Source organism: Mustelus asterias, unplaced genomic scaffold (assembly GCF_964213995.1).
Source record: "Mustelus asterias unplaced genomic scaffold, sMusAst1.hap1.1 HAP1_SCAFFOLD_296, whole genome shotgun sequence".
NCBI classification, from domain to species: Eukaryota; Metazoa; Chordata; class Chondrichthyes; order Carcharhiniformes; family Triakidae; genus Mustelus; species Mustelus asterias.
The window spans coordinates 96,822-124,228 of NW_027590261.1; the positions used below are offsets into that span (position 1 = coordinate 96,822).

Below are 27,407 nucleotides of genomic sequence, written 5' to 3' on the forward strand. Positions count from 1 at the left end.
CAGCTGGTTATAGGGTTATTAACAGCAGCAGAAACACCAGCTGATAAATGGAAAGCCTGTTCCTGTGCTGTACTTTTCTTTGTTCTTAAGTGGGGAGAAGACACTTCACCAGGAACCAGCGATGGAGCAGAGTTAAAGAGTAGGACAGTCCTGTGGACAGACTACTCAGGAAATGGAATAGGTTGTTCACCCCTTCAAGTCTGCTCTGTTATTCAATTAGACCCTGGTTGATCCATTAGTCCATCTGAACTTGAACAAATACCTGAATTGTTAACTCAAGCTGGTTACAGCAGTTAATAACAGCAGCAGAAACACACCATAGCTATCAGAATGAACATGGGTCAGTGCAAGATGTGATTACCTGTTCAATAACTGGGGAATCTGCCTCCAGACTTGTGAACTCGCTGGTGTCTCATTAGGTTTTGTGACTGAGTGAATCTGTTCCCACACATGGAGCAGGTGAACGGCCTCTCCCCGGTGTGAACTCGCTGGTGTATCAGGAGATCAGATGAGTTAGTGAGCACACTTGTGTTTCAGCAGGCGAGATGAACTGCTGAATCCCTTCATACACACAGAGCAGGTGAATGGCCGTTCCCAGTGTGAAGTCGCTGGTGAGTGCGAAGGTTGAACATTCGACTAAAACTCTTCCCACACGCGGTGCAGATGAACAGACTCTTCCCAGTGTGACTGCGCTGATGTGCTTCCAGCTGGGATGGAGAACTGAATTCCTTCCCACAGTCCGCACATTTCCATGGGTTCTCTATGGTGTAGATGTCCTCGTGTCTCCAGGTTGGATGATTTAATGTGTGTATATTTCAAATATCCTGTAAAAGGAGTTTAGAAACATCACTGTCAGTACAAGATAGAAATTCAGAACAGACATTTCTACTTTCTGTGGAACATCGTTTCCTCACTTGTTCCTGTGCAGCAGTAAATCCTCATCCTGAACACTTTCCCTCCTCCCTGTCCTGCAACCAACTCTCACACTGACCAACCAGCTCATATTTCAATGGATTGTCCCATGACTCCAGTGTGCCAGGCTGCATGGCGTATGGGTGCTGTTTCACCCATAAGATGGATGTGTGCAGCACCCTCTTCCAACTGTTCTGGCTGCCAACCAGCCCCTGTCCACCCACGCAGTTCCAGCAGCACCGCACACAATACTGCTCGCCTGCTCCGACAGACTCATGAAGGATGTCCTTTCATTTTCTCAGAGAGTTGGTCAGCCTGGCAAACCCAGTGTGAAATATCTTCACAAATCTTTTCTCCCACCCTCTATTCTGGCTGGGTTCAGTTCTTTTGTACAGAGTGAATATAAAATCAATTATTTTCTCTCCTGGTCACTGCAGGGAGCTGCAGCTTCTTACTGGGGGTGTTGGGGCCTCCAGCGGGTATTTGTGAATCCTCCCCGCCCACCTCCCAGGGTTTCCTTCCTTCCCAGAGATCAGAGTCCTCATTGATTTGAGGCCAAAGTGTAACCTCTTATTTATTGTCCCCCTCCCCCATCCTCTGATGTGAACCATCCTCCAGTGGCTGAGCCAGGATGGGGCCGTTAACCTGGGCCTGTTCCCGGGAGGGAGGGAGAAGCCCCGCAGCTGCAAACCAGGGAGCTGACAATGATTCTGAAGGGTTTGCGGATCCACAAAGTGTTTCCAAATCCTCCCAGCCACCGCCTAACGCTGACTCCGCTTCTCCGGGACAAACAAGCGCCAAGGACAGCAATGACACTGCGCATGCTCCACATCACAATGCCCGGGGACTGATTGACGGCAGCTCCGGACCAATAGGAAGAGGGGGCGGGACTGGAGGACCGAGCGGGAGCGGCTGGTCCTCCAACCAATCGGAGTGAATGAGGGGCGGGACCTGAAGCATGCGCAGTGCGGGTAATGGCGACGGACGGTTTAGAAAATTGAACATCAACGATCTCCCTCTGTTAAGACCCGAGAATGAAGCCCAGCAGGACCCGAGAATGAAGCCCAGCAGGACCCGAGGACCCATCAGCCCACAGCTCCAACAGTTTGCTGAGGACCACTTCCCTGGGAATTGTGCTTTTTCAGAGTTCATCCCACACTTCTGTTTTCTGATTTCCAGCTGTTTCTGAGTTTTAACTGTATCCTCTATTGTGAACACCGAGGCAAAATACTTGTTCAATTCATCTCCCAGCTCCTTATTTTTCATCATCAATTCCTGGACTCACTTTCTATTAGACAGTTAAGAAACGAGGTGGAGCAAGTGACTGAAGTGTCAGTCAGGGAGCACTATTGGGAGCACCAATAGTTTCAAAATAGTTCTGGAAAAAAATAGGACAGGTCCACAGGTCAAGGCCCTAAACTGGAGCAGGGCCACTTTTGTGGGCATTAGGCAGGATCGAGCAGATGTCGATTCGGTGAGTTTGTTTGAAGGGAAAGGAATGACTGGCAAATGGGAGGTTTTAAAAGTGTGATATCAAGAGTCCAGGGGCAGTATATTCCTGTTAAGGTGAAGGGAAATAATGGTAAATTTAAGGATCTCTGGCAGACAAGGGACATTGAGGCTCTGGTCAGGTAAAAGAAGGAAGCATACATTGGGTTTAGGAAATCGGGGACAAGTGAATCACTCTGACTATAAAAAGTGTAAGAAAATACTGAGGAGGGAAATCAGGAGGACAAAAAGAGGGTATGATATGGATCTGGCAGGTAAGATTAAAGAAAATTCCAAGAGGTTCTATAGCTATATTAAGAGTAAAAGGGTGGCTAGAGAGAGAATAGATCCCCTTAAAAATCAGTATGGCCATCTGAGTGTGGAGCCACAGGAGATGGGTGAGATTTTTAATGAATACTTCTCCTCTGTGTTTACTGTGGAGAGCACCATGGGTGCTAAAGAAATAAGGGAAACAAGTGATGATGTCTTGGGCACACGCATGTTACTTGGGAGGAGGTATCTGCAGCCTTATAAAAGCAAATTACTGCGGATGCTGGAATCTGAAACCAAGAGAGAAAATGCTGGAAAATCTCAGCAGTTCTAGCAGCATTTGTAAGGATCAAAGACAACCAGAGTAAAAGGATGTTCACAATGTTCTGGACACAAATGGGTTCTCTTTAATTCATCTGTAGCCTGTTCCTTGCCCTCTTTGTGGAACACCTCCGCTCAGTCCACAAGCATGACCCTGACCTTCCGCTTGCCATTAGAATTCACCACCTTGCTCTCACGCTCACATTTCTGTCCTCGGCCTGCTGCAATGTTCCGGAGAAGCCCAACACAAGCTGGACAAACAGCCCCTCATCTTCCGATGAGGCACTTTACAGCCTTCTGGACTCAACGTTGAGTTCAACAACTTCACACCCTGAACTCTCTCCTCCATTTGGATTTGTTTTTTATTTGCTGAGTGTCAGTTTGCATCTTGTTTTCATGTTTTTTTGCTTCCAGACAGAGCTGTCCTTTATTCTACCATTAACACTTACTCTGGGCCAATGCTTTGTTTCTTTACGATGTGGAGATGTCGGCGTTGGACTGGGGTAAACACAGTAAGAGTTTTAACAACACCAGGTTCCTCTTGGACTTTAACCTGCTGTTGTTAAAACTTCTTATTGTTTCTTTATTACAACCATTACCTCTCCCTTTGCCTTGGGTTCCGGGACATTTTTGTCATTTAATCTCCACCCGCCCTCTAACCAATCCCTGACTTTCTCTTTGTTCTACCTGACCCTCCCCCCTTTCTCACCAGCATCAAACCCATCACATGTCTCTGCAAGTTGCATAACAATGTGAATCCCTTCCCACACATGGAGCAGGTGAACGGCCTCTCCCTGGTGTGAACTCGCTGGTGTTTCATCACGGTTGCTGAATGTTTGAATCCCGTTCCACACACACAGCAGTTGAATGGTTTCTTCTCAGTGTGAACTTGCTGGTGTGTCAGCAGGTTTGATGAATCACTGAATCCTCTCCCACACTCAGAGCAGGTGAATGGCTTTTCCCCTGTGTGGACCCGCTGGTGTGTCAGCAAGTGGGATGACTGAATGAATCCCTTTCCACAGTCAGAGCAATTGAACGGTCTGTCTCCAGTGTGAACTCGCTGGTGCGTCAGTAGCGTGGATGAATTACTGAAAATTTTTCCACAAACAGGGCAGGTGAATGGCTTCTCCCCAGTGTGAACTCGCTGGTGTGCCAGCAGACGGGATGATTGAATGAATCCCTTCCCACAGTCAGAGCAGGTGAATGGACTCTCCCCATTGTGAATTCGCTGATGTCTCAGCAGTGTGGATAAATCACTAAATCCCTTCCCACACTCAGAACAGGCGAACGGCCTCTCCCCGGTGTGAACTCGCTGGTGTGTAAGCAGAAGGGAGAATTGGCTAAATCCCTTCCCACACTGAGAGCAGGTGAATGGCCTCTCCCCAGTGTTTCTGCGTCGATGCGTTTCCAGCTTTGATGGGTAATTGAATCCCTTCTCACAGTCCCACATTTCCACCGTTTCTCCATGGTGCGGGTGTCCTTGTGACTCTGCTGGTTTCACGATCTACTGAGGCTCGTCCACACACAGAACACAATTAATTTCTCTCCCTGATGTGAATGGTGCAATGTTTGTTCAACTGTGTTAAAGCTCTTTCCACAGTCCGTGCACTGGAACACGCTCACTCAGGTGTGTGTGTGTTTCAGTGCTTTTCCAGGCACACTGATATTTAAGATCTCCTGAAAAAGACAGAACAGACAAAAATTTCTCCTTCTAAATTGAAAGACTGATGATATTCAGGTTCCGATAAATAGAGTGAATTTGTGAGATCTTAGTGTGACATTTGGTTTGACATTTCTGCCTGCAAATCTTCACCTTCGGATATCCTGTAAAAGGAGTTTACAAAATTCACCACTGTCAGTACAAGATAGAAATTCAGAACAGACAATTCTAGTTTCTATGGACCATTCTTTCCTCTCTCATTCCCCAAAAGCTGTGAATCTCCATCCCACACACTCTCCCTCCATTCTCACTCTGCTGTATCTAATATTCACCCTCCCAATTCCCCTGAAGGTGCTGATTGAGGCTGATTGACAGATCCATGCTCACTGCTTCCAGAACTAAGAGACTTTTACCAAGAGTCAGGACGGACTTGTGTGGCTGAAAGGACCCCTTTGCTGGAATGACTCTATAACTGGAAGTATATAACATAGGTACAGTACAATATTACAAGAATATAAATAAGAATAAATTACTTCATTGCAGAACCATAAATAATTTATCGAATCTGTGACAAAAAAAATCACGAGATATATCTCTGTCCTATATTAACTTACTGTCCCCTTAAATGTCAGCCATCTCCTGGGGAAAGCAGCCCTTTAATTCTGAACATTAGGAAAGAGAACATCCTCTTAACCAGACAAATCAATGTGTCAAGCTGAGGGAGCAAAGAATGTCAATGTCTTTAAGAGAGGGAGAGAGAGAGAGCTGGGCCAACCTTTCCAGAGTCTGCACCCTCTCTGGATTCACTTCATAGAATCATACAATCCTATAGTGTAGAAGGAGGCCATTCGGCCCATCGAGTCTGCACCAACCACAATCCCACCCAGGCCCTATCCCCGTACCCCTGTGCATTTAACCTAACTTGTCCCCCTGGCACAAAGGGTCAATTTAACATGGCCAATCCACCTGACCCACACATCTTTTGGACTGTGGGAGGAAACCGGAGTACCCGGAGGAAACCCACGCAGACATGGGGAGAACATGCAAACTCCACACAGACAGTGACCCAAACCAGGAATCGAACCCGAGTCCCTGACGTTGTGAGGCAGCAGTGCTAACCACTGTGCCACCATGCCACCCTAAAGTCTACTACACCTGGTATTCCCAGGAGGTCTTCCATTCAACTACTAACCAGGCCTGAGTCTGCTTAGCTTCCGAGATCAGGCGTTTTCAGACTAGTATGGTCGTAGGCATTGGCTGATTCTTTTCACTTCCTTGAGTCTGTGTCTGAAGCTCAATCTTCATTCAGAGAGAGAGAGCGGCAGCAGCTTCGCTGGGCAGGAATGAGCAGCTGAACAAGCTCGAAATCAACCATGATTGAATGGTGGAGTGGACTCGATGGGCCGAATGGCCTTACTTCCGCTCCTATGTCTTATGGTCTTATTGTCCACTTCCGCATTCAGGCAATGGGGAGCTCTGATTGGCTGGAGGACCAGAGAACCTCTGGTCCTCCGGAGTTTCCATTGGTCAAACCCCGTTGACAGACAATGAGGGGCGGAGCCCCACGTGGGGGTGGGCGGGACTTTGTCCTCCAGCCGCGCTGAGCTGTTGTCCAATGGGAAAGGCTGGAAGAGCCGGACAGACAATGGTCAGTGCGCCGACTTTGTCCCGGGCCCCGCCCCACACCCGCACATGCGCATTCCCCCCAAACTCGCACATGCGCACCTTTGATTCACGGCCCCTTACCAGCTCTGGCCAATAGGAAGATTTGGAGGACCGGAAGGACTCTGGTCCTCCAGCCATTGAGAGCGCGGGCCTTGTGTGATTGAAGATGGAGATTCAGAGAGAGTCAAACTTTCTCTTGTCGTTCACATCTGTGAGTTTGACCTAAAGGAGGCCAACATCTGTGAGTTTCTCTTCTCATTCTGCGGGAAATTGGGGACTTGCAGCAACTGAAGGGAAAGGAAGTGAATCCAGGGAGGTTGCAGACTCTGGGAAGGTTGGCCCAGGTCTCTCTCTCTCTTAAAGACATTGATATAGAAACATAGAAGATAGGAGCAGGAGGAGGCCATTTGGCCCTTCGAGCCTGCTCCGCCATTCATTACAATCATGGCTGATCACCCAACTCAATAGCCTAATCCTGCTTTTTCCCCGTAACCTGTGATCCCATTCGCCCCAAGTGCTATATCCAGCCACCTCTTGAATACATTCAATGTTTTGGCACCAACTACTTCCTGTGGTAATAAATTCGACAGGCTCACCACTCTTTGGGTGAAGAAATGTCTACTCACCTCCGTCCTAAATGGTCTGCCCTGAATCCTCAGACTGTGACCCCCAGTTCTGGACTCCATCAGGAACATCCTCCCTGCATCTATCCTGTCTCGACCTGTTAGAATTTTATCAGTCTCTTTGAGATTCCCCCCTCATTCATTTGAACTCCAACGAAAACAATCCTAACCGAGTCAGTCTCTCCTCATACATCAGTCCCGCGATTCCCTGAATCAGCCTGGTAAACATCCTTTGCTCCCTCAGCTTGACACATTTATTTGTCTGTCGAAAAGGATGGTCTTTTTCCTCATGTTCACATTAAAGGGCAGCTTTCCCCAGGAGATGGCTGACATTCAGGCGTACAGTAAATTAATATAGGACAGAGATATGTCTAGTGTTATTATATGGTACTCAGATTAGATACATTCTTTATGCTTCTGTAATAAAATACATTTATTATTATTTCATGCATTGTAATATAATGCTGCAGCGATGTTATACACTTCCAGTCATAAAGTCATTACAGCACAGAAGGAATCCATTTGGTAACTCGAGTCCAGGCTGACTCTCTGTATAACATTCCAGTCCCATTCCCACTCGATATCCCCATTCTCCTGCAAGTTTATTTCCTTCAAGTGCTCATCCACTTTCATTTGTAAATAGAATCCATAGATATGGATGGAGATTTACAACTTTTTGGGAATGAAATAGGAAAGAATGTTCCAGAGAAACTAGAATTGTCTGCTCTGAATTTCTATCCTATACTGACTGTGATGACTTTTGCAAACTCATTTCACAGGATTTTGAACGAGGAATCACAGGCAAAAATCTCAACCGCCACACCTAGAAAGAGTCATATTCCTTGGGATCTGAATATCTTGTAATATGGAACTGTAGCTACGTTATATATTTCCAGACGTCTCTTCCCTCAGAGGGTTGTTAGTCTTTTGGATTTCTCTTCCACAGGGACCAGTGGAGGCTGAGGATCATTGAATATATCCCAGTTAGACAGATCTTTGACTGACAAGGGTTATGGGGAACAGACAAGAAGATGGAGCAGAAGCTAATACGTGGGGGGATTTCTTCACCCAAGGATGTGGTAAAGATTTGGAATTCTCAACCCCTGAGGACAGTGAAGCCTCAGTCATCAACTATTTTCAAGAGAGAGATTGATTGGTTTCTAGATATTGAGGATATCAAGGGATATGGGTTTAGTGTGGGGAGAATGATGCCGAGGTAGATGAACGAATTATCTCATTGAATAGTTTAAAAGGCTCGATGGACCAAATGGCCGACTGCAGCTCCTATTTGTTATGGTCTCTGTGTCCAGGACAGGAAGCAGTGAGCATGGATCTGTCAATCAGCCTCAATCAGCACCTTCAGGAGAATTGGGAGGGTGAATATTAGATACAGCAGAGTGAGAATGGAGGGAGAGTGTGTGGGATGGAGATTCACAATGTTTTGGGACTGAAATAGGAAAGAATGTTCCATAGAAACTAGAATTGTCTGTTCTGAATTTCCATCCTGTACTGACACTGATGACTTTTGTAAACTTGTTTTATAGGATATTGAAAGAGGAATCACAGGCCGAAATCTCAAACGTCACGTCTAGATCTGACAGAGTCATATTCCTTGGGAGCTGAATATCATCGGCCTTTGAATCTAGAAGGAGAAATTATTGTCCAGTCTGTTGATTTGAAAAGATTCCAAACATCAGTGTGACTGGAAAAGCACCAACACGCTGCCACACTCAAGTGAGAGTGTTCCAGTGCATGGACTAAAGAGCTTTAACCAGTTACACAGCCTGAATAAATATCACACCATTCACAGCGGGGAGAGACTGTACTCGTGTTCTGTGTGTGGACGAGGCTTCAACTGATTGTCCACCCAAGAGAACGGCAAGGACACCTGCACCATGGAGAAACCATGGAAATGTGGGGACTGTGGGAAGGGATACAGAGCCCCATCTCTGCTGGAAGCTCATCGGCGCAGCCACACTGGGGAGAGGCCATTCACCTGCTCTCAGTGTGGGAAGGGATTCACTGAGTCATCCACCCTGCAGAGACATCAGCGAGTTCACACTGGGGAGAGACCATTCACCTGCTCTCAGTGTGGGAAGGGATTCACTCGATCATCCAACCTGCAGTCACACCAGCGAGTTCACACTGGGGAGAGACCGTTCACCTGCTCTCAGTGCGGGGAGGGATTCACTCTGTCATCCAGCCTGCAGAGACATCAGCGAGTTCACACTGGGGAGAGACCATTCACCTGCTCTCAGTGTGGGAAGGGATTCACTCAATCATCCTACCTGCAGTCACACCAGCGAGTTCACACTGGGGAGAGACCATTCAGCTGCTCTCAATGTGGGAAGGGATTCACTTGTTCATCCCACCTGCGGATGCATCAGCGAGTTCACACTGGGGAGAGGCCATTCACCTGCTCTCAGTGTGGGGAGGGATTCATTCAGTCATCCAGCCTGCAGACACACCAGCGAATTCACACTGGGGAGAGGCCATTCACCTGTTCTCAGTGTGGGAAGGGATTCATTTGTTCATCCCACCTGCGGAGGCACCAGCGAGTTCACACGGGGGAGAGACCATTCACCTGTTCTCAGTGTGGGAAGGGATTCACTTGTTCATCCAACCTGCAGGTACACGAGCGAGTTCACACTGGGGAGAGACCGTTCACCTGCTCTCAGTGTGGGAAGGGATTCACTTGGGTATCCAACCTGCGGGCACACCAGCGAATTCACACTGGGGAGAGGCCATTCACCTGCTCTCATTGTGGGAAGGGATTCACTTGTTCATCCCACCTGCACCCAGTGTGAGAAGAGATTCGCTGACTCATCCAACCCAGCAATACACTGGCGAACTCACAAAGAGGAGAGGCCATTCACCTGCTCCCAGAGTGGAAAGGGATTTAATCGTCATCCAAACTAGTTGTACACCAGCGAGTTCACACTGGAGAGAGGCCTTTTACCTACTGTGTGTGTGGCAAGAGATTCATTGATTCATCCAGCCTAGCAATACACCAGCGAATTCACAAAGGGGAGAGGCCATTCACTTGCTCCCGGTGTGGGAAGGGATATGTTACCTCATCCACTCTTCTGAGACACCAGTGAATTCACAAGGAACTATTGTGATTGTATTTTCCTGTTGAGCATATTCAAACTAAACCATGTTCCTTTGGGTCTGTTTCTGCTGAATTGAAAAATAACTTCAGCTCTGTTTCAGTGTTAATATAGTTGGTTTGAGAAGAGGAGGATTTGGGGTCAGGAAACTTGCACAAAGCATCAGATTATCTGAACAGCAGAGAATTTTGTACATGGAAGGAAACAACTCCGTTCTCAATCACATTAGGGAGAAGCCATGCAACTGTGGAGACTGAAGTGATTGGTGGACCATTTTTTATGGTTTTCTAATTCAACACATTTCTATTTTTATTAGTTTACTATCATATTATGGTGAGCACTGCTGCCTCACAGCGCCAAGGACTCGGGTTTGATTCCTGGCTTGGGTCACTGTCTGTGTGGAGTTTGCACATTCTCCCCGTGTCTGCATGGGTTTCCTCCGGTGCTCCAGTTTCCTCCCAGTCGGAAAGACATGCTGGTTCGGTGCATCGGCCATGCTAAATTCTCCCTCTGTGTATCTGAATAGGCACCGGAGTGTGGCAACTCGGGGATTTTCAGTAACTTCATTGCTGTGTTAATGTAAGCCTACTTGTGACACTAATCAATAAACTTAAACTATATTACATGTAGCTACGCTGTATCTTTCCAGTCAGAGTCATTACAGCTCAGAAGGAATGCATTGGGTTTCTCAAACCTATTTGACTCTTTGTAGACGAGTTACACGGCCTGAAAAAAACACCACAACATGCAGCGTGGGGAGAAACTGTAGACACGTTCTGTATGTGGACGAAGCTTCAACCTGGAGAGACACAAGGACTCTGGCACCACAGAGAAACTGTGGAAATGGGAGGATTGTGGGAAGGGATTCAATTACCCATCTGCACTGAAAACTCATCAATGCAGTCACACTGGGGTAGAGGCTGTTCAGTCGTGCTGACTGTGGGAAGGGATTCACTCAGTCATCTGCTCTGCAGAAACAGCAAGTTCACACTGGAGAGAGACCATTCACCTGCTCTGAGTTTGGGAAAGGATTCACTGAGTCATCATCTGTGGAGAAACCAGAGAGTTCATCTAGGTGAGAGGCCATTTACTGGCACTCAGTGTGGGAGCAAAAGAATGATTCAACCCCTGTTGAGACATTATGGCAATCACTCAGATTAGACCCATTATCTGCTCCAACTCTGGGTGTTAACTAAATTATTTGAGATTAAATATATACAAATGGAGGGCATTGATTGGACGAGTGCAAATAAAGAGACACTGTCACAGAGTGGAGTTGGGAGGTATGTACTTGTAATGTTTTACTCTGCAAATAAATCTATTCCAAATAAAGGTTAGCTTCAGTTTCTTCCTTCACCATAATGCTGTCAGGATTATAACATGGTAACAGGGAATGTTTGTCTCATGGTGAATTTTAAAAACTAAAGGAAAGTATATTTCAGGCAGGAGCTTACAATCCCAGCAGTTTTTGTGAGAAATGGTTGAAAGCCAGTGGGAATTGTCAGGGTCTGATTCCCCGCTGATGTTCTTGAAGTCTGAACCATCCGATCAATGTAAGAATGAGGTGGAGATGTGGACACGGGTTCAATCATAGAAACCCTACAGTGCAGAAAGAGGCCATTTGGCCCATCGAGTCTGCACCGACCACAATCCCACCCAGGCCCTACCCCCTTGTCCCTACATATTTATCCACTAATCCCTCTAACCTACACATCTCGGGACACTAAGGGGCAATTTTAGCATGGCCAATCAACCTAACCCGCACATCTTTGGACTGTGGGAGGAAACCAGAGAACCCGGAGGAAACGCACGCAGACACGAGGAGAATGTGCAAACTCCACACAGACAGTGACCCGAGCCGGGAATCGAACCCAGGTCCCTGGAGCTGTGAAGCAGCAGTGCTAACCACTGTGCTACCGTGCTACCCCAGGTTACATTCCCGACCAAGGAGAAAACAAGGTCTGGCCTTGGCACTGTCACTTCTTGACAAAAAGATCAGAAGCAAAGTATTTTGTGAGCTGGATGTCCATCAGTTGGATACTGATGAAGGTTTGAATCTTTTATAAAGATTCATTGAGATTTACAAGATAGATGATCTATTGGTTGCCTGTGAAGCATAATTGGACTTTGACAGGTTTCGTGTGAGGGTGAAAGCATCTTTAGTGTGTCTGGATATCGCAACAAAAGACAGGATTGGAACAGCACTAATAGGTGATTGAACCCCAGCAATGACTGGGGAACTATTAACAGGTGTTTCAGGTCTGAATGAAAACATCATCGTGTGATAAACTTTCACAGTGAGACACAACACAGAGAATTCTGAGGCTGAACACAATGATGATGGTTATCACTCTGAAGGAATTGGAATATCAGAAGGAATTTGGTCCAGTGATGAGTGTGTTAGTCACAGACTCAGTCACCTGTTCTGTGTTTGATACATTCAAGTATATGAGTTAGGAGCAAGCACTGGCCACTCAGCCCCTCGAGTCTGCTCTGTCGTTCAGTAAGATAATGGCTGATCTGATTGTAACCTCAACCCCACATTCCCACTTACCCCGTTAACCTTTCACTCCCTTGTTAATCAAGAATCTATCTCGCTCTGCCTTCAAAATATTCAATGGTGATTCTTACAGCAACTTTTGAGGAAGAGTTCGAGGAACTGTCAACGCTCTGGGGAAAAAAAAGTTTCCTCATCTCTGCTTTAAATGAACTTATTTTAAACAGTTACCCCTTGTTCTGGATTCTCCTACTAGAGGAAACATGCCCTCCACATCCACCCTGTCAAAATGCCTCAGGATCTTATATGTTTCAGTTAAGTTGCCTCTTACTGTTCTAAACTCCAGGGGACAAAACCCTCACCTGTCTAACCTTGCCTCATTCCACAGTGGCTGCACCTCAACAGTGTGTGGATCAGATTGAAGATGTTACCAAGATTCACCTCATGGTGAAGAGTGACACAAGGCTAAGGAGTATGAAAGGTTTCCAGTTGGTGATATCAATAGATTGAAGCCACTAAAGAGAGTGTTGATTCCATGTAAAGTAGCTGGAGTCAGCACTCCAGGACTGGTGTAGTCTGGTGTGTCTGACAGTGAACCTGCTCAGTTTAATGTTGAGTGAACCTTTCATGAAAAAGGCACAAATGCAACTGGACATGGAACAAGGAATGATTGTTTTATTTGGAAAGTCAGTAGATCTGCAGTTTACTCAATCAGGACATTATCGTATCCTCTTAACAAAACCTGATGTTTCTAATCATAGGGTTTGAGAAGGATTCGTGACATCAGGCGAAGAGAATCAGAAAAAAATTACAAATTGTCTTAAAGCTGCACAAACAATTTGCTCGTCCTATCGAACAAAGATTAAAAATCCTGCGACAAGATGCAGGGCTGGTTGGTGAAGAGTATACGAGACTCAGAACAGATTAGTACAAAGTATCGGACAAAGCGATTACATCCTTCCCTTGGCTCATGAAGAAGTTGCTGTGCATCTAAAGGTATGAGACAAAGACAGAATTATTTTAATTCTACATTTTATCGATATGGTAACCCAACTTAGTCTTTCTCCAATAATACATGGTAAGGACAAAAGGGTGATTCTAGAACAAGTCACTGAGAAGTGGACAGGGACTGGACCTGGGGCACCAGCTAGGTTTCTGACTGATAATGGAGGGGAATTTGTTAATGATGAGTTTGGAGACGTGTGTTAAAACATGAACATTCTGGTCAGGAACACGGCAGCTGAAAGTCCTTTCAGTGATGGTCTCTGTGAAAGGAATCACACGGTGATCGATGAAATGCTGCAGAAAATCTCAGCTGATCAGCCAAACTGCAAGTTGATACCTGCACTGGCCTGGACGGTTCATGTAAAGAATTCACTTCAGGTGGTTGGAGAGTATAATCCCTGTTAATTGGTTTGGGAGAAATCCCAAATTACCCTCTGTGCCGGGTGATAAACCTGCTTTCGAAGGGACGACAATTAGTACAATTTTTATTCATTTATTATCGAATTGTTTCACTAAAATAATTGTTCGAGCTAAGAAATTGTGGATCCGAGAAGAGCGGTGTCTTATAATGTAATACTTTGTACAAAATAAAGACCATCATACATTTCTTCTACGATTTGTTTTGAAATATTGTTGTGTGAGTTGTTACAATTTGGGTTGGAAACATTAACGTTTCAAGAGAAATGTAAACACCCAGCGATTAACTGGAAAAATTACATCAGAAGATTCCAGGTTTTTAATCAAAAACAAACTTTCCTTCATATAAAATAGAAATATTAATAATCAGCATGACCAATTATATTTTGTGAAGATTTATGCTGTAAACTCAGTTCTAATTTTCGACCCCTCTTTAGCTCCGAAGCGTCACGTGGACTCAAAACATGAATCCTATTTTCACTCACCACAGATGCTGTCAGACCTGAGTTTTTGCAGTATTTTTCAGCTTTTGTTTGTAGTTTTTACCCTCCTCCCTGCGCGCGCGCACGCACACGCACAAGTTCCCTTATATTTAACAATTTACAAACATAGAAACTAGAGGCAGGAATAGGTCATTTGGCCCTTTGAACCTGCTCCATTTATCGTGACCATGGCTGATCATCGAATTCAGTATCCTGATCCCCCCCTGTCTCCCATATCCCTTGACCCTTTTAGACCCAAGAGTTTTATCTAATTTCTTCTTCAAGGTTCATTCACTTCTGTTCCTGGAACCATCCCAAAGGAATGTCAAAGCTCTCCAAGATTCACTTCAATTCTCCTCACTTTTTCAGCTATTCTCCAAGGTTTTATGGGGATCCTTCCATTAGCTTTCAAATAAGTAACTTTCCTTTAAGACCTCAAAACTGTGGCCTCCCCAGTTCAAGCATGGGCTTCACTGCCTTCTCCCTGAGGGATTTAAACATTGGGAACACCCCTGATTCCTTATGACCCTCTCGGCTCCTGCTCCCATAGCTGGTTCACAGCTCCTGGTCCCACAGTTGACGGTTTCCAAGCTAACTGCAGACTGCCTGCTTTCTGTGAGAAACACCCAGAATTCCAATCAAGGCTCGACCCTGAATCACTTATCCCCATGGTAACAGAGACCAATTGGGATGTCCAATAGATGTTTAAAATAATTAACTTGCAATTTCAAAACCAAACATGTGACCCTGAGGTCTGCCTGATGAGTTCACCTCTGTAACAAAGGCAGGACGATAAGTGTCAGACCCAATGGCCCTGATTTTACCGGCACGCCCGCCCCAAATTCAGGTGGACAAGGCTCACAGAATGGAATTCTCCATTGCCCTCGGGCACCATCCTACGAGCCTCGGGCAGGCCGGTAAAATTCCGGCCAATGTCTCCAGGTCTCCTGCTAAAAGAGGCTGAGCCCAGCCCCCTTTTTACAGCATTAGCTGCTGTACTCTGCTCAATAAGAGCTTAAATGTCCCAAATCTTGCGTTAATTGTGCTACTTCCAGCTGATTTTCACAGTAGAAAATGTGATTTTCAGCATCTACAATAATCAAATACCCCGTGGCTGTTTTTTTCGATATCAAATTACTTGCAATCTTTTTGAATGAACATGTCAAAACTGAGGGAATTCCCTCTGTGTATTTAATTAGAAATGTCTCACTGTGACTCAAAGAGGAAGAGTCCAGCTGCCCTTTTACAGTTCTTATCCTTCCAGCTGTGACTCCTCAAATCAACATGGGCCACACCTTGTGATTGCGAATTCTCTTAGGGTGTTTTTACCAGATTCTCAACCCAGATTTTTCATTTTTTAAAAACTAATTCTCAAGCTCAAAGTTAATTTGTAAAACAGGAAAGATTAGATAGACACAAACCTCTTCCTCAGGAAGAAATGAAAATGTATCACCATCTGAATATCCTATTTAGAAGATTACAATTTGCTGTACATATTAATAACAGCCATGATCATATTGAATGGCGGAGCAGCTCAAAGAGCTTCAGCCCACTGGAAGCTAAATCCTGAGACTGGTCAGTCCCGCAGAAAGAAACCGTCCGACCGTCCCACTTTGGGGAGGCGATGGCCTGGTGGAACAATCGCTAGACTATTAATCCAGAAACTCAGCTAATGTTCTGGGGACATGGGTTCGAATCCCACCACGGCAGATGGTGGAATTTGACCTCAATAAAAAACATCTGGAATTGAGAATCTACTGATGACCATGAAACCGCTGTTGATTGTCGGAAAAACCCATCTGGTTCATTAACGTTCTTTAGGGAAGGAAATTTGTCGTCCTCACCTAGTTTGGCCGACATGTGACTCCAGAGCCACAGCAATGTGACTGACACTCAACTACCCTCTCGAGAGCAACTAGGGATGGGCAATAAATGCTGACCAGCGACACCCATGTCCCACACTGAATAAACATAAAACTGTCAGAGTGAACATGGTTCAGTTCTGGATGTGAATAACAGCAGCAATAACAGCAGAATCCAGTCCCTGTAATCATTTGTGAGCTCACTGGTATCTGAACAGATTGGATAACTGAGTGAATACCATCCTGCACAGACCCAGTGAATGGCCTCTCCCCAGCATGAAGACACTGGTGTGTCAGAAGGTTGGATGAATCAATGAATGCTTTCTCATTCAGCTGAACAGCCTCTCCCTGTTGTGAACTCGCTAGTGTGTTTGCAAGTGAGATAATCGATTAAATCTCATCTCACACTCGAGACAGCTGAATGGCCTCTCCCCTGTGTGAACTCGCTCGTGTCTCAGCAGGTCAGATGGAGTAGCGAAAGCTTTCCCACACTCAGAGCAGGTGAACGGTCTCTCCCTGGTGTGAACTCGCTGGTGTATCTGTAGGTTGTAGGAGAGAGAGAATCTCTTTCCACATTCAGAGCAGGTGAATGGCCTCTCCCCAGTGTGAACTCGCTGGTGTGTCTGCAACTGATAACCGACTGAAACTCATCACACACTTGGAGCAGGTAAATGGCCTCTCCCCACTGTGAATTCGCTGGTGTATCCGGAGGTTGGAGGAGCGAGAGAATCCCTTTCCACACTGCAAACAGATGAACGGCCTCTCCCCTGTGTGAACTCGCTGGTGTGTCATTACATCGGATGAATTCGTAAATCCCTTTGCACACTTAGTGCAGGTGAATGGTCTCTCCCCAGTGTGACTGCGCCGATGAATTTCCAGCTCCGACGGGAATCTGAATCCCTTTCCACAGTGTCCACATTTTCTCCATGGTGCCAGTGTCCTTGTATCTCACCAGGTTTGCTGATCAGTTGCGGTTGGTGTGTGTGTGTGTGTGTGTGTTACACCAATGTTTAAGATCTTTTGAAGCAGATAGAAGAGAGAAACATTTCTCCTGGACTCAAATGCCGATGATATCCTGGTCCCAATAATCGAACAATTCTGTTAATTCTTCACTTGATGTTTCCTTTGAGATTTCAATCTGTCAATCCTCCCCTCCATTATCCTGTAAAAGGAATTGATAAAAGTCATCACCGTCAGTACTGGATAGAAATTCAGAACAGATAATTTTGAATATAACTGGACTAAAAACATGTGGTATACAGTGCCGCATTTCTTAATTAGAGAGGTGATAGGAAGGAGATTTGAGAAAACTATATTTACTCCAGATTTTAAAAGCAATCTTTCTGAATTGTAATGTCTCTTTGACTGGAACTATATAACGTAACGACATGCTGTATTACAAGAATAAAACAATGAATCTTATTACCGAAACATAAATATACCAAATATATGAACACAAGATATATCTCTGTTGTTACTAATCTAAAAAGTAAACAAATTTCAGAAAGTTCCAATGGAATACTGAAGGACAAGGTTTCACATTTTAAAAAATACTTTACAAATCAATTTAAAACCAGCATCACTAAATCATGCAAAGAAACATTATTTGAATGCACAAGATAAATTACACTTTAAAAAGCTCAGACAATAAAAACAGGTTCCACAAAATCACAAACATTTCCCCCTCAGTATATTTAGCTCTAATTCCAGTTCCAGAGTCCCACAACTCTCTGTAATTCCCAGGGGGAGAAAGAAAGTGTTTTCCTCACAGATGTTGTCCAGAGGATGAAGTTTGAGTCTGTGGTGAAGTTTTAGTCTGTGTGTGAAGTTTGAGTCTGTGGTGAAGTTGGAGTCTGTGGTGAAGTTTGAGTCTGTGGTGAAGTTTGAGTCTGTGTGTGAAGTTTGAGTCTGTGGTGAAGTTTGAGTCTGTGGTGAAGTTTGAGTCTGTGGTGAAGTTTGAGTCTGTGGTGAAGTTTGAGTCTGTGTGTGAAGTTTGAGTCTGTGTGTGAAGTTGGAGTCTGTGGTGAAGCTACAAACAGAAGCTGTTCTGTTTCAAATCAAACTGCGGGACTTGGAAGAAAATGATGGGAAGAGATTTTGCAAAGTCCCCTCCCCCACTCCCTCAGCTGGCAGCCCAGCACGCAGGCGCAGAGAGCGCTGCTGAGCCGAGCTGTCCGGAGCAGGCGCAGTGCGGCTGCCGCCAGCGGTCGCTCTCGATCTCTTTTTGGAGCAGCAGCCGCCGAGAGAGAGGGGGGAGGGGGAGATCACCGAGCGGCTTCTCGCTCTGGCCGGAGCCGCCAGCCGGTTGCCCGGAAACCTTGGCTCGAGGAGGTGCAGAGGGAGGGGGAACAATAGGTGGGGTGGGGGCGGGACTCCCGTGTCCGCGCGCCCAGGCCTGCGCACTGGAACCCGAGGATGTCACTGCGGTGCAGACTGATTCCTATTGGCTGATATAGGCAGGCCTCCATTGACGTCACAATGCGGAAGTTTGTTGATGATTTTCAGAGTGAAACTCCCTCCTCTGGACAACATCTGGGAGGAAATCAATGTTTCCCCCTTTCCATTTCTTTTCTCATTCTGGGGGAAATTGGGCACTTGCAGCAACTGAAGGGAGAGGAAGTGAATTTAGGGAGGCTGCAGACTGGAACTATTACAGACGAACATCGGGCATTAGGAGCAGGACGAGACCCAGGTATATTTTTCTTTCTCTCTCAAAGATATTGACATCTTTTGACTCCCTCAGGATGTCGCACCTATTTATCTGGCTAATAGGATAGCCTCTTACCTAATGTTCACAATTAAAGGGGGAGTTTTCCCAGGAGAAGGCAGTTTAAATGAACAGTAAATTCGCTTGGGACAGAGATATGTTTAATGTAGTTATATGGTACGTGCTATGTTATTTATGATTCCCTATTTCTTGTCTTGATATATAAAAGGCACTGTGTCAACGTTACCTATTTCCACTGATGGAGACATTACAACATAGAAGGAATCCATTTGGCAACTCAAATCCATGCCAACCCTCTTTGGAGCAATTCAGCCAGTCCCATTCCCCCTCTATATTCCCATTCCCCTGAGTTTCACATCACAATGGAATGGATGAGAATTCCAGATGAGCTGAGACTGGGGTGGAGTCGGGCGATGTCACTGAGATGGAAATAGTGATGATGATCTGGATATGTGGCTGGAAGCTCATCTTTGGGTGAAATATTTCACCAGGATTGTGAACAGCCTGGTTCAGGTCAGACATGTTGCCAGGAAGAGGGATAGAGTTGTTGGCGAGGGAGTGGAGTTTGGAGAGGGGACTGAAGACAGTGGGTTCAGTCTTCCCAGTATTTATATGAAATAAATTTCTGTTCGTTTAGTACTGGAAGTCAGATAAGTCAGGATGGTGTGTGGGTTGGAGGAACTCGGAGGTGATGGTGTTTATATCCATCTGCTATCTTGGTCCTTCGAGTTGGTGGAGTTGAGGGTTTGTGAGATTCTGTCAAAGTTCTTGTCAAGTTGTAGATGTATAAAATCCCTTGCCTTCACCCCGGCCACTCCTACTTCTCTCTATCTCCTCCCAAAGTCTTGTGTAGACCCAGACCTTCTGGCAGGTTTCATTCCCTGAAGGATATCAGTGAACCAGCTGGGTTTGTATGACAATCCAGCAGCTTTCTTGGTTACCCTTTCCTCACCGCGGCCCCACAAATTAGCAGATGCATTCAGCTCAATTCCACAACCCACCTTTGTGTTTTTGTGGGTTCTTTCTCACTCACTTTTTTCTGTTTTAAATCAATTTCACAGGGTTTACAAGAAGAAGATTTGCAGTTGAGAAACTGAAACAAAACATGATATCAGAATCTGATGAGTCGGCCAATTTACTGTAACCTGAATATCATTGTATTTTGAAATTGGAAGAAAAAAGCACCGTTCACAGTGGAGAGAAACTGTACATGTGTTCTGTTTGTGGATAAGACTTCAACCAATCATCTGGCCTTTGGAAACATAATTGCAGTCACAACAGGGAGATGGCATGGAAGTGTGAGGATTGTGGGAAGGAATTCAATTACCCATCCCTGCTGGAAACTCATCGACGCAGTCACACTGGGGAGAGGCCATTCACTTGCTCTCAGTGTGGGAAGGGATTCACTCAGTTATCCAGCTTACATATACACCAGAGGACTCATGCTGAGGAGAGGCCGTTTACCTGCTCCCAATGTGGGAAGGGATTCAATCAGTCATCCAACCTAGCAATACACCAGCGTGTTCACACTGGGGTGAAACCGTTCACCTGCTCTGAATGTGGGAAGAGATTTTCTCACTCATCCACTCTGCTGATACACCAGCGAACTCACACTCAGGAGAGGCCATTCACTTGCTCCCAGTGTGGGAAGGGATTTGCTGACTCATCTACTTTATTGAAACACCAGCGAGTTCACACTGGGGAGAGGCCATTCACCTGTTCCCAGTGTGGAAAGGGATTTGCTCAGTCAGCCACCTTGTTCACACACCAGCGAATTCACACTGGGGAGAGGCCATTCACCTGCTCTGTGTGTGGGAAAGGATTCAGTCGGTCATCAATTCTGCTGACTCACCAGCGAGTTCACACTGGGCAGAAACCATTCATCTGCTCTGTGTGTGGGAAAGGATTCAATCACTCATCCAACCGAGCAATACACCAGCGAATCCACACAGAGGAGAGGCCATTCATCTGCTCTGTGTGTGAGAAGGGATTCAATCAGACGTCTAAACTAGCAATACATCAGCGGGTTCACACTGGGGAGAGGCCATTCACCTGCTTGCAGTGTGGGAAGGGATACGTTACCTCATCGAATCTTCTGACGCACCAGCGAATTCACAAGTTGTGATTGGATTTCAAATTAGGGAGAAACCATGAAAATGTGCAGACTGTGAGGAGAGTTTCAGTTACCTGTCAGAGCTGGAAGCACACCGGGGGCTGTTTGAAGATGGAGGGTTTCTACAAGCTGCTCTAAGACTTGTCTTCTCTCTGAAACTTCAGGACAGTCTATACTCATTATAGCAAGTATATTTATGGTTTCTAACTGTAATTGAAGTGGGATCTACATCTCTGAGGAATGTTGCATATTTGGAACTGAAATTGTGCTAAATTAGAAATTAAAGTTGTTTCCTTTCACTTTTAAATATTGTTCAACTGTTAATAGTTAAGCTGCTTCATTTTTTGGAATTATATTTAAGCTGTTGTTAAATAAAGTTTGTTTTACCATGAAAGATTCCTAATTTGTCAGTGGAATTACTCCTGGAGTGAAGCATCCTATCCTCACATTTATGCCAAAATAGAAAACTTTGTTTGGATCTAATCTGGCTTCCGAACATAATTTATGGGTTCTGGTCCAGGACACTTTTGGAAGGGATTCACTCCATAATCTACCCTCCAACCACCCCCGCTTCACACTGGGGAGAGACCTTTTAAATGCCAAGACTGTGAGAACTGCTATAAAAGCTGTAGAGAACTGATGTCTCATCAACGTGTTCACACTGATGAGAGACCATTCAGCTGCTTTTACTGTGAGACGTGGTTCAGGGAATCCCTGTACACCAGCGAGTTCACACTGGGGAGAGGCTATTCACCTGCTCTGAGTTTGGGAAGAGATCCACTCAGTTTTGAGGTTCGATTTCCAGTATCTGCAGTATCTTATTTTGATCTGATTTTTTGTTTGATTTATTATTGTCGCATGGATTGGGATCCAGTGAAAAGTATTGTTTATTGTGCGCTTTGCAGACAACACATACCGTTCCAGCATTTTCTGTTTTAGTTCCTTTTGAAGGATCCTCCCTCTCTCCTCCATCCTCACCTACAACAGCAAGTCTGAGGAGCTCATGGAGCTCCTTTGTCACTAAGATTGAGACAGTCTGATCAGCTGCCTCTGCTGTTTCCCTCGCTTCCATTGGGTCAAACTGTGTCTAACAATTTGCCCAACCCTAAACTCATCTTTCTTTAGTTTCTCTCTGTCAAGCAGTCGATTTAGTAACCTATATTTTTATTGTTGGATATTAGAAATAAGATATACATTTAAGTGAGTTTAATTCGGTGTTTCTGTATACAGAAGGGTTAAAACTTTCATAGATTAATGTTAAATAAAGGTGTTTGCATGTATGGGGTTTTGGTTTCATTTCAAACTGTGCCTGTATTGTATTCAGAGAGTTTACAATGTGAAAACACACATAAGGAAAGACGAGGTAAGGAAAGACTTGGCAACCAGTGGCCATTTTGGGTCAGAAATAATTTTTGAGTTAGCTGAAGAGGAAACTGCCAGAACCATTAGGCAGAACAATGGAGTAAGGGCAAGAAAGAAAGTCCCAGAAGTTGAAGAACAGATAGTTCCAGAAACCAGGGAATGAAAAAAGTCTGAGGAAAACTGAAGTCAAAGGGAATCTGAACAAGATACTGTTCCCTGAAGTTAAAGAAAGGGGTAGAGAGAGGCTTCCAGTTCAAGGCAACACACCTGGTGAAGTTGGCTGGCAAAAAGCCAGAATCTGAAGTAATCCTAAGGTTGGGACTTTGGTACTACCTGTGAAACAGTGGTGTTCTGTTGATATGGCTGGGTACCTGAGAGATTGTGTGGAAGCTTGAGTGCATGTGATAATCTGAGGCAGAAGAATAGTGAAAGGAGAGATTGAAATCCTGGAAGTGGATCCTTGCTGAAAAGATCTGAGAGAGTGCGTTGTTTGGGAGAACATTTTTGAGAGTGGATCTGATTGATGAAAATTTCTGTGCACCAATTTCAATGACAATGTTGCAATTTGTAATTTTACACATGACAGAATCTCAGTGTGATTACTCAGCATCAGGTTATACTCTGACCGGTGCAGTGCAAATGGTGGAACTTACTGATCAAGAACCGGTCAGAGATTACATTGAATCACAGAGAATTCTCTCATTCTTGGGCGACACGGTGACACAGTGGTTAGCACTGCTGACTCACAATGCCAGGGTCCCGGGTTCGAATCCCGGCTTGGGTCACTGTCTGTGTGGAGTTTGCACATTCTCCCCGTGTCTGCATGGGTTTGCTCCGGTTTCCTTCCACAGTCCAAAGATGTGTGGGTTAGGTGGATTGGCCATGCTAAATTGTCCTGAGTGTCAGGGGGGCTAGCTAGGGTAAATGCACGAGGTTATGGGGAGAGGGCCTGGGTGGGATTGTGGTGGGTGCAGACTCAATGGGCCGAATGGCCTCCTTCTGCACTGTAGGGATTCTATGAATATCCAGACCAGAAAGACATTGTTCGTTTTAACTAGTCTGTGCTGGGGTTTATATTTCACACAAGACACCTCCCATTCCATCTCCCTCATTTCAGCCTTTCAGCTCATCTTTCTAATCTCCTTTCCCTCATGTACTCATCACATTTCCTTTTTAAACTATGAGTTGTCCAGCTAGTTCCTGTGGCAGTGAATTTCACATTGTGATCAATCTCTGAGTATAGATGGTGAGTGACTTGGAGGGGAACGTGCAGGTGATGATGTTCCCAGGCATTTGCTGCCCTTCTCCAAGGGGCTAGAGGTTGCGGGTTTGCAACATGCTGTCAAAGAAGCCTTGGTGAGTGCTTGCAGTGCATCTTGTAGGTGGTACACACAGCTGCCATGTGAGTCAGTGTTGGAGGGAGTAGATGTTTGTAGGAGGATTGCCAATCAAGCTGCTTTGTCTTGGATGGTGTTGAGCTTCCTGAGTTGTTGGAGCTGCACTAAGTCAGAAAATTGGAGCTTATTCAATTGGACACAAGAGTTGTGCCTTGTAGATGCTGGACTTTGGGGAGAAGGATTAAACAGAGCTTTTAGTGGAAAATTCACCTGATCTGGTCCAGACACCACGAGGAGGTGGAAATGGGATGTGCTATGATTCTCAATTGAAACCCTTCCCAACTGAAAAGGTGAACATTGAAGAGTTGAACACGGAGGGAGGGATGTCTGTTAGTGTTCTTCAGCAGTGGAAGTGGGGATTGGGATTGCGCTGGAAGAATAGGAGTGATGGTGAAATGAGTCAGCAAATAGGGAACGGTTATTTAACCACCAGCTCGGGTTACTGAAGCCTGAATATTGTGGGAGAGAAAAGGTGAGAGTGCTGCAGAGTTTAAAGTGGAACAGGAGAGTTTTAAGCTGGTGGAGTCAGTGAAATCTGAGTCTCGGTTTTGTCTGCTGTCATTTTACAGAGGCCCCGTTTTGCTGAAAGCAATAGAGAAAACACTGGAAAATCTCAGCAGGTCTAGCAGCATCTGTCAGGAGAGAAAAGAGCTGATGTTTCGAGTCTGGATGACCCTTTGACAAACCTTTTTCTCTTTTGGTTTCAGATTCCAGCATCCGCAGTAATTTGCTTTTATCCCATTTTGCTGAAACTCTTTATTTCCACAGTTACAGAATCAGTGAAAAGACATGACACATTCTTCACAGCAGCATCAAACTCACACTGACTGTTTCCTCACTCACCTCGAGGTTATCGATTCACCTCCGGCCTCTTCGGTTCACTCCTGCTTCGGGTGTGGTCTCAGAATGGGGAGGGGGGAGGATTAGTGACCACCTCCCCTCACCCCCCTCCCCTCCCCTCCCCTCACCCCCCTCCCCTCCCCTCCCCTCACCCCCTCACCCCCCTCCCCTCCCCTCAGCCCTCCCCTCCCCTCACCTCCCTCCCCTCACCCCCCCTCCCCTCCCCTCCCCTCACCCCCCCTCCCCTCCCCTCACCCCCCCCTCCCCTCCCCTCACCCCCCCCTCCCCTCCCCTCACCCCCCCCTCCCCTCCCCTCACCCCCCCCTCCCCTCCCCTCACCCCCTCCCCTCACCCCCCCCTCCCCTCCCCTCCCCTCACCCCCCCCTCCCCTCCCCTCACCCCCCCCTCCCCTCCCCTCCCCTCACCCCCTCCCCTCCCCTCACCCCCCCCTCCCCTCCCCTCACCCCCCCCTCCCCTCCCCTCACCCCCCCCTCCCCTCCCCTCACCCCCCCTCCCCTCCCCTCACCCCCCTCCCCTCCCCTCACCCCCCCCTCCCCTCCCCTCACCCCCCCCCTCCCCTCCCCTCACCCCCCTCCCCTCCCCTCACCCCCCCTCCCCTCACCCCCCCCTCCCCTCCCCTCACCCCCCCCTCCCCTCCCCTCACCCCCCCCCTCCCCTCCCCTCACCCCCCCCCTCCCCTCCCCTCACCCCCCCCTCCCCTCCCCCCCCCCTCCCCTCCCCTCACCCCCCCCTCCCCTCCCCTCCCCTCACCCCCCCCTCCCCTCCCCTCCCCTCACCCCCCCCTCCCCTCCCCCCACCCCTCCCCTCCCCTCCCCCCACCCCTCCCCTCCCCTCCCCCTACCCCTCCCCTCCCCTCCCCCTCCCCTCCCCTCACCCCCTCCCTCCCTCCCCTTCCCTCCCCTCCCCCCCCTCCCCTCCCCCCCCCTCCCCTCCCCCCCCCCTCCCCTCACCTCCCCTCCCCCCCCCTCACCTCCCCTCCCCCCCCTCCCCTCACCTCCCCTCCCCCCCCCTCACCTCCCCTCCCCCCCCTCCCCTCCCCTCCCCCCCCTCCCCTCACCCCCCTCCCCTCACCCCCCTCCCCTCACCCCCCCCTCCCCTCACCCCCCTCCCCTCACCCCCCTCCCCTCACCCCCCCCTCCCCTCACCCCCCCTCCCCTCACCCCCCCCTCCCCTCACCCCCCCCCCTCCCCTCACCCCCCCCCCTCCCCTCACCCCCCCCCTCCCCTCACCCCCCCCCTCCCCTCACCCCCCCCCCTCCCCCTCACCCCCCCCCCTCCCCTCACCCCCCCCCCTCCCCTCACCCCCCCCCCTCCCCTCACCCCCCCCCTCCCCTCACCCCCCCCCTCCCCTCACCCCCCCCCCTCCCCTCACCCCCCCCCTCCCCTCACCCCCCCCCTCCCCTCACCCCCCCCCTCCCCTCACCCCCCCCTCCCCTCACCCCCCCCTCCCCTCACCCCCCCCCTCCCCTCACCCCCCCCTCCCCTCACCCCCCCCTCCCCTCACCCCCCCCTCCCCTCACCCCCCCCTCTCCTCACCCCCCCCTCCCCTCACCCCCCCCTCCCCTCACCCCCCCCTCCCCTCACCCCCCCCTCCCTCCCTCACCCCCCCCTCCCTCACCCCCCCCTCCCCTCACCCCCCCTCCCCTCACCCCCCTCTCCTCACCCCCCTCCCCTCACCCCCCCCTCCCCTCACCCCCCTCTCCTCACCCCCCTCCCCCCACAAACACACATAAAGAGGAACGACTCAAACACAATCATTAAATAAAGCGAAAGCAGACACACACACACCAAATGTGTATGTGCTCGCACACAGGTACACACACACACACACATGAACTGAAATGCGTGTACACCCACACAGACACACACTCACTCATAGACGCAAGCGTGCCTGCTCACAGACAAAATCATAGAATTCCTACAGTGCAGAAGAGACCATTCAGCCCTTTGAGTCTGCACTGACTCTCTGACAGAGCATCTTACCCGGGCCCTATTCCCGTTACCCCATATATTTACCCCACTAATCGCCCTGATCCACATATTTTGTGACATAAAGCAGCAATTTAGCATGGTCAATCCACCTAACCAGCACATTTTGAAGTTTGGGAGGAAACCAGAGCCTCTGGAGGAAACCCACGCAGACACGGGGAGAACATGCAAACTCCACACAGACACGGGCGGCACAATGGGGAGCACTGCTGCCTCACAGCACCAGGGACCTGGGTTTAAATCAAGCCTCAGGTTGTGTGAAGTTTGTGCATTCTCCCCGTGTCTGTGAGAGTTTCCTCCAGTTGCTCCGGTTTCCACCCACACTCCAAAGACGTGCGATTTAGGTGGATTGGCCGTGCTAAATTGCCCCTTAGTGTCGGGGATATGATCAGTGTAAATACGTGGGGTTATGGGGATAGGGCCTGGGTGGGATTGTTGTTGGTGCAGGCTCGGTGGGCCGATTGGTCTCTTTCTGCACTGTAGGGATTCTATGATTTATCCAAGGCTGGAATCGAACCCAGGTCCCTGGCGCTGTGAGGCAGCAGTGCTAACCACCGTGCCACCATGCTGCCCAGGTGGGCACACAGACAGCTGCACACACTACACTGTCAATCACCTGCCTCCAGCTGTCAGTGCTGAGGAAGTG

At 47.7% G+C, this 27,407-nt stretch overlaps 2 protein-coding genes and 1 pseudogene across 2 annotated transcripts in view; 2 read left to right on the top strand and 1 right to left on the bottom strand.

Annotated features, from left to right (window-relative positions):
* The window catches only part of LOC144486175 (uncharacterized), a 31,670-nt gene extending 18,614 nt beyond the window's left edge, over nucleotides 1-13,056 (top strand). The window contains exons 2-3 of the mRNA XM_078204265.1: nucleotides 8,484-9,720; nucleotides 12,893-13,056. Of these exons, the coding sequence (XP_078060391.1) occupies nucleotides 8,835-9,720; nucleotides 12,893-13,056 (1,050 nt within the window). The 5' untranslated portion in view covers nucleotides 8,484-8,834. The remainder of the gene's footprint in view (nucleotides 1-8,483; nucleotides 9,721-12,892) is intronic.
* Nucleotides 5,795-5,903, bottom strand: LOC144486193 (5S ribosomal RNA; annotated as a pseudogene).
* A 5,724-nt stretch (nucleotides 13,057-18,780) lies between the features above and the next one.
* On the top strand, nucleotides 18,781-21,547 carry LOC144486188 (uncharacterized). The gene is made up of 2 exons (XM_078204275.1): nucleotides 18,781-19,004; nucleotides 20,102-21,547. The coding sequence occupies exon 2, from the start codon at nucleotides 20,326-20,328 to the stop codon at nucleotides 21,163-21,165; it is 840 nt and encodes a 279-aa protein (XP_078060401.1). The 5' UTR covers nucleotides 18,781-19,004; nucleotides 20,102-20,325; the 3' UTR covers nucleotides 21,166-21,547.
* The last annotated feature ends 5,860 nt before the right edge of the window (nucleotides 21,548-27,407 follow it).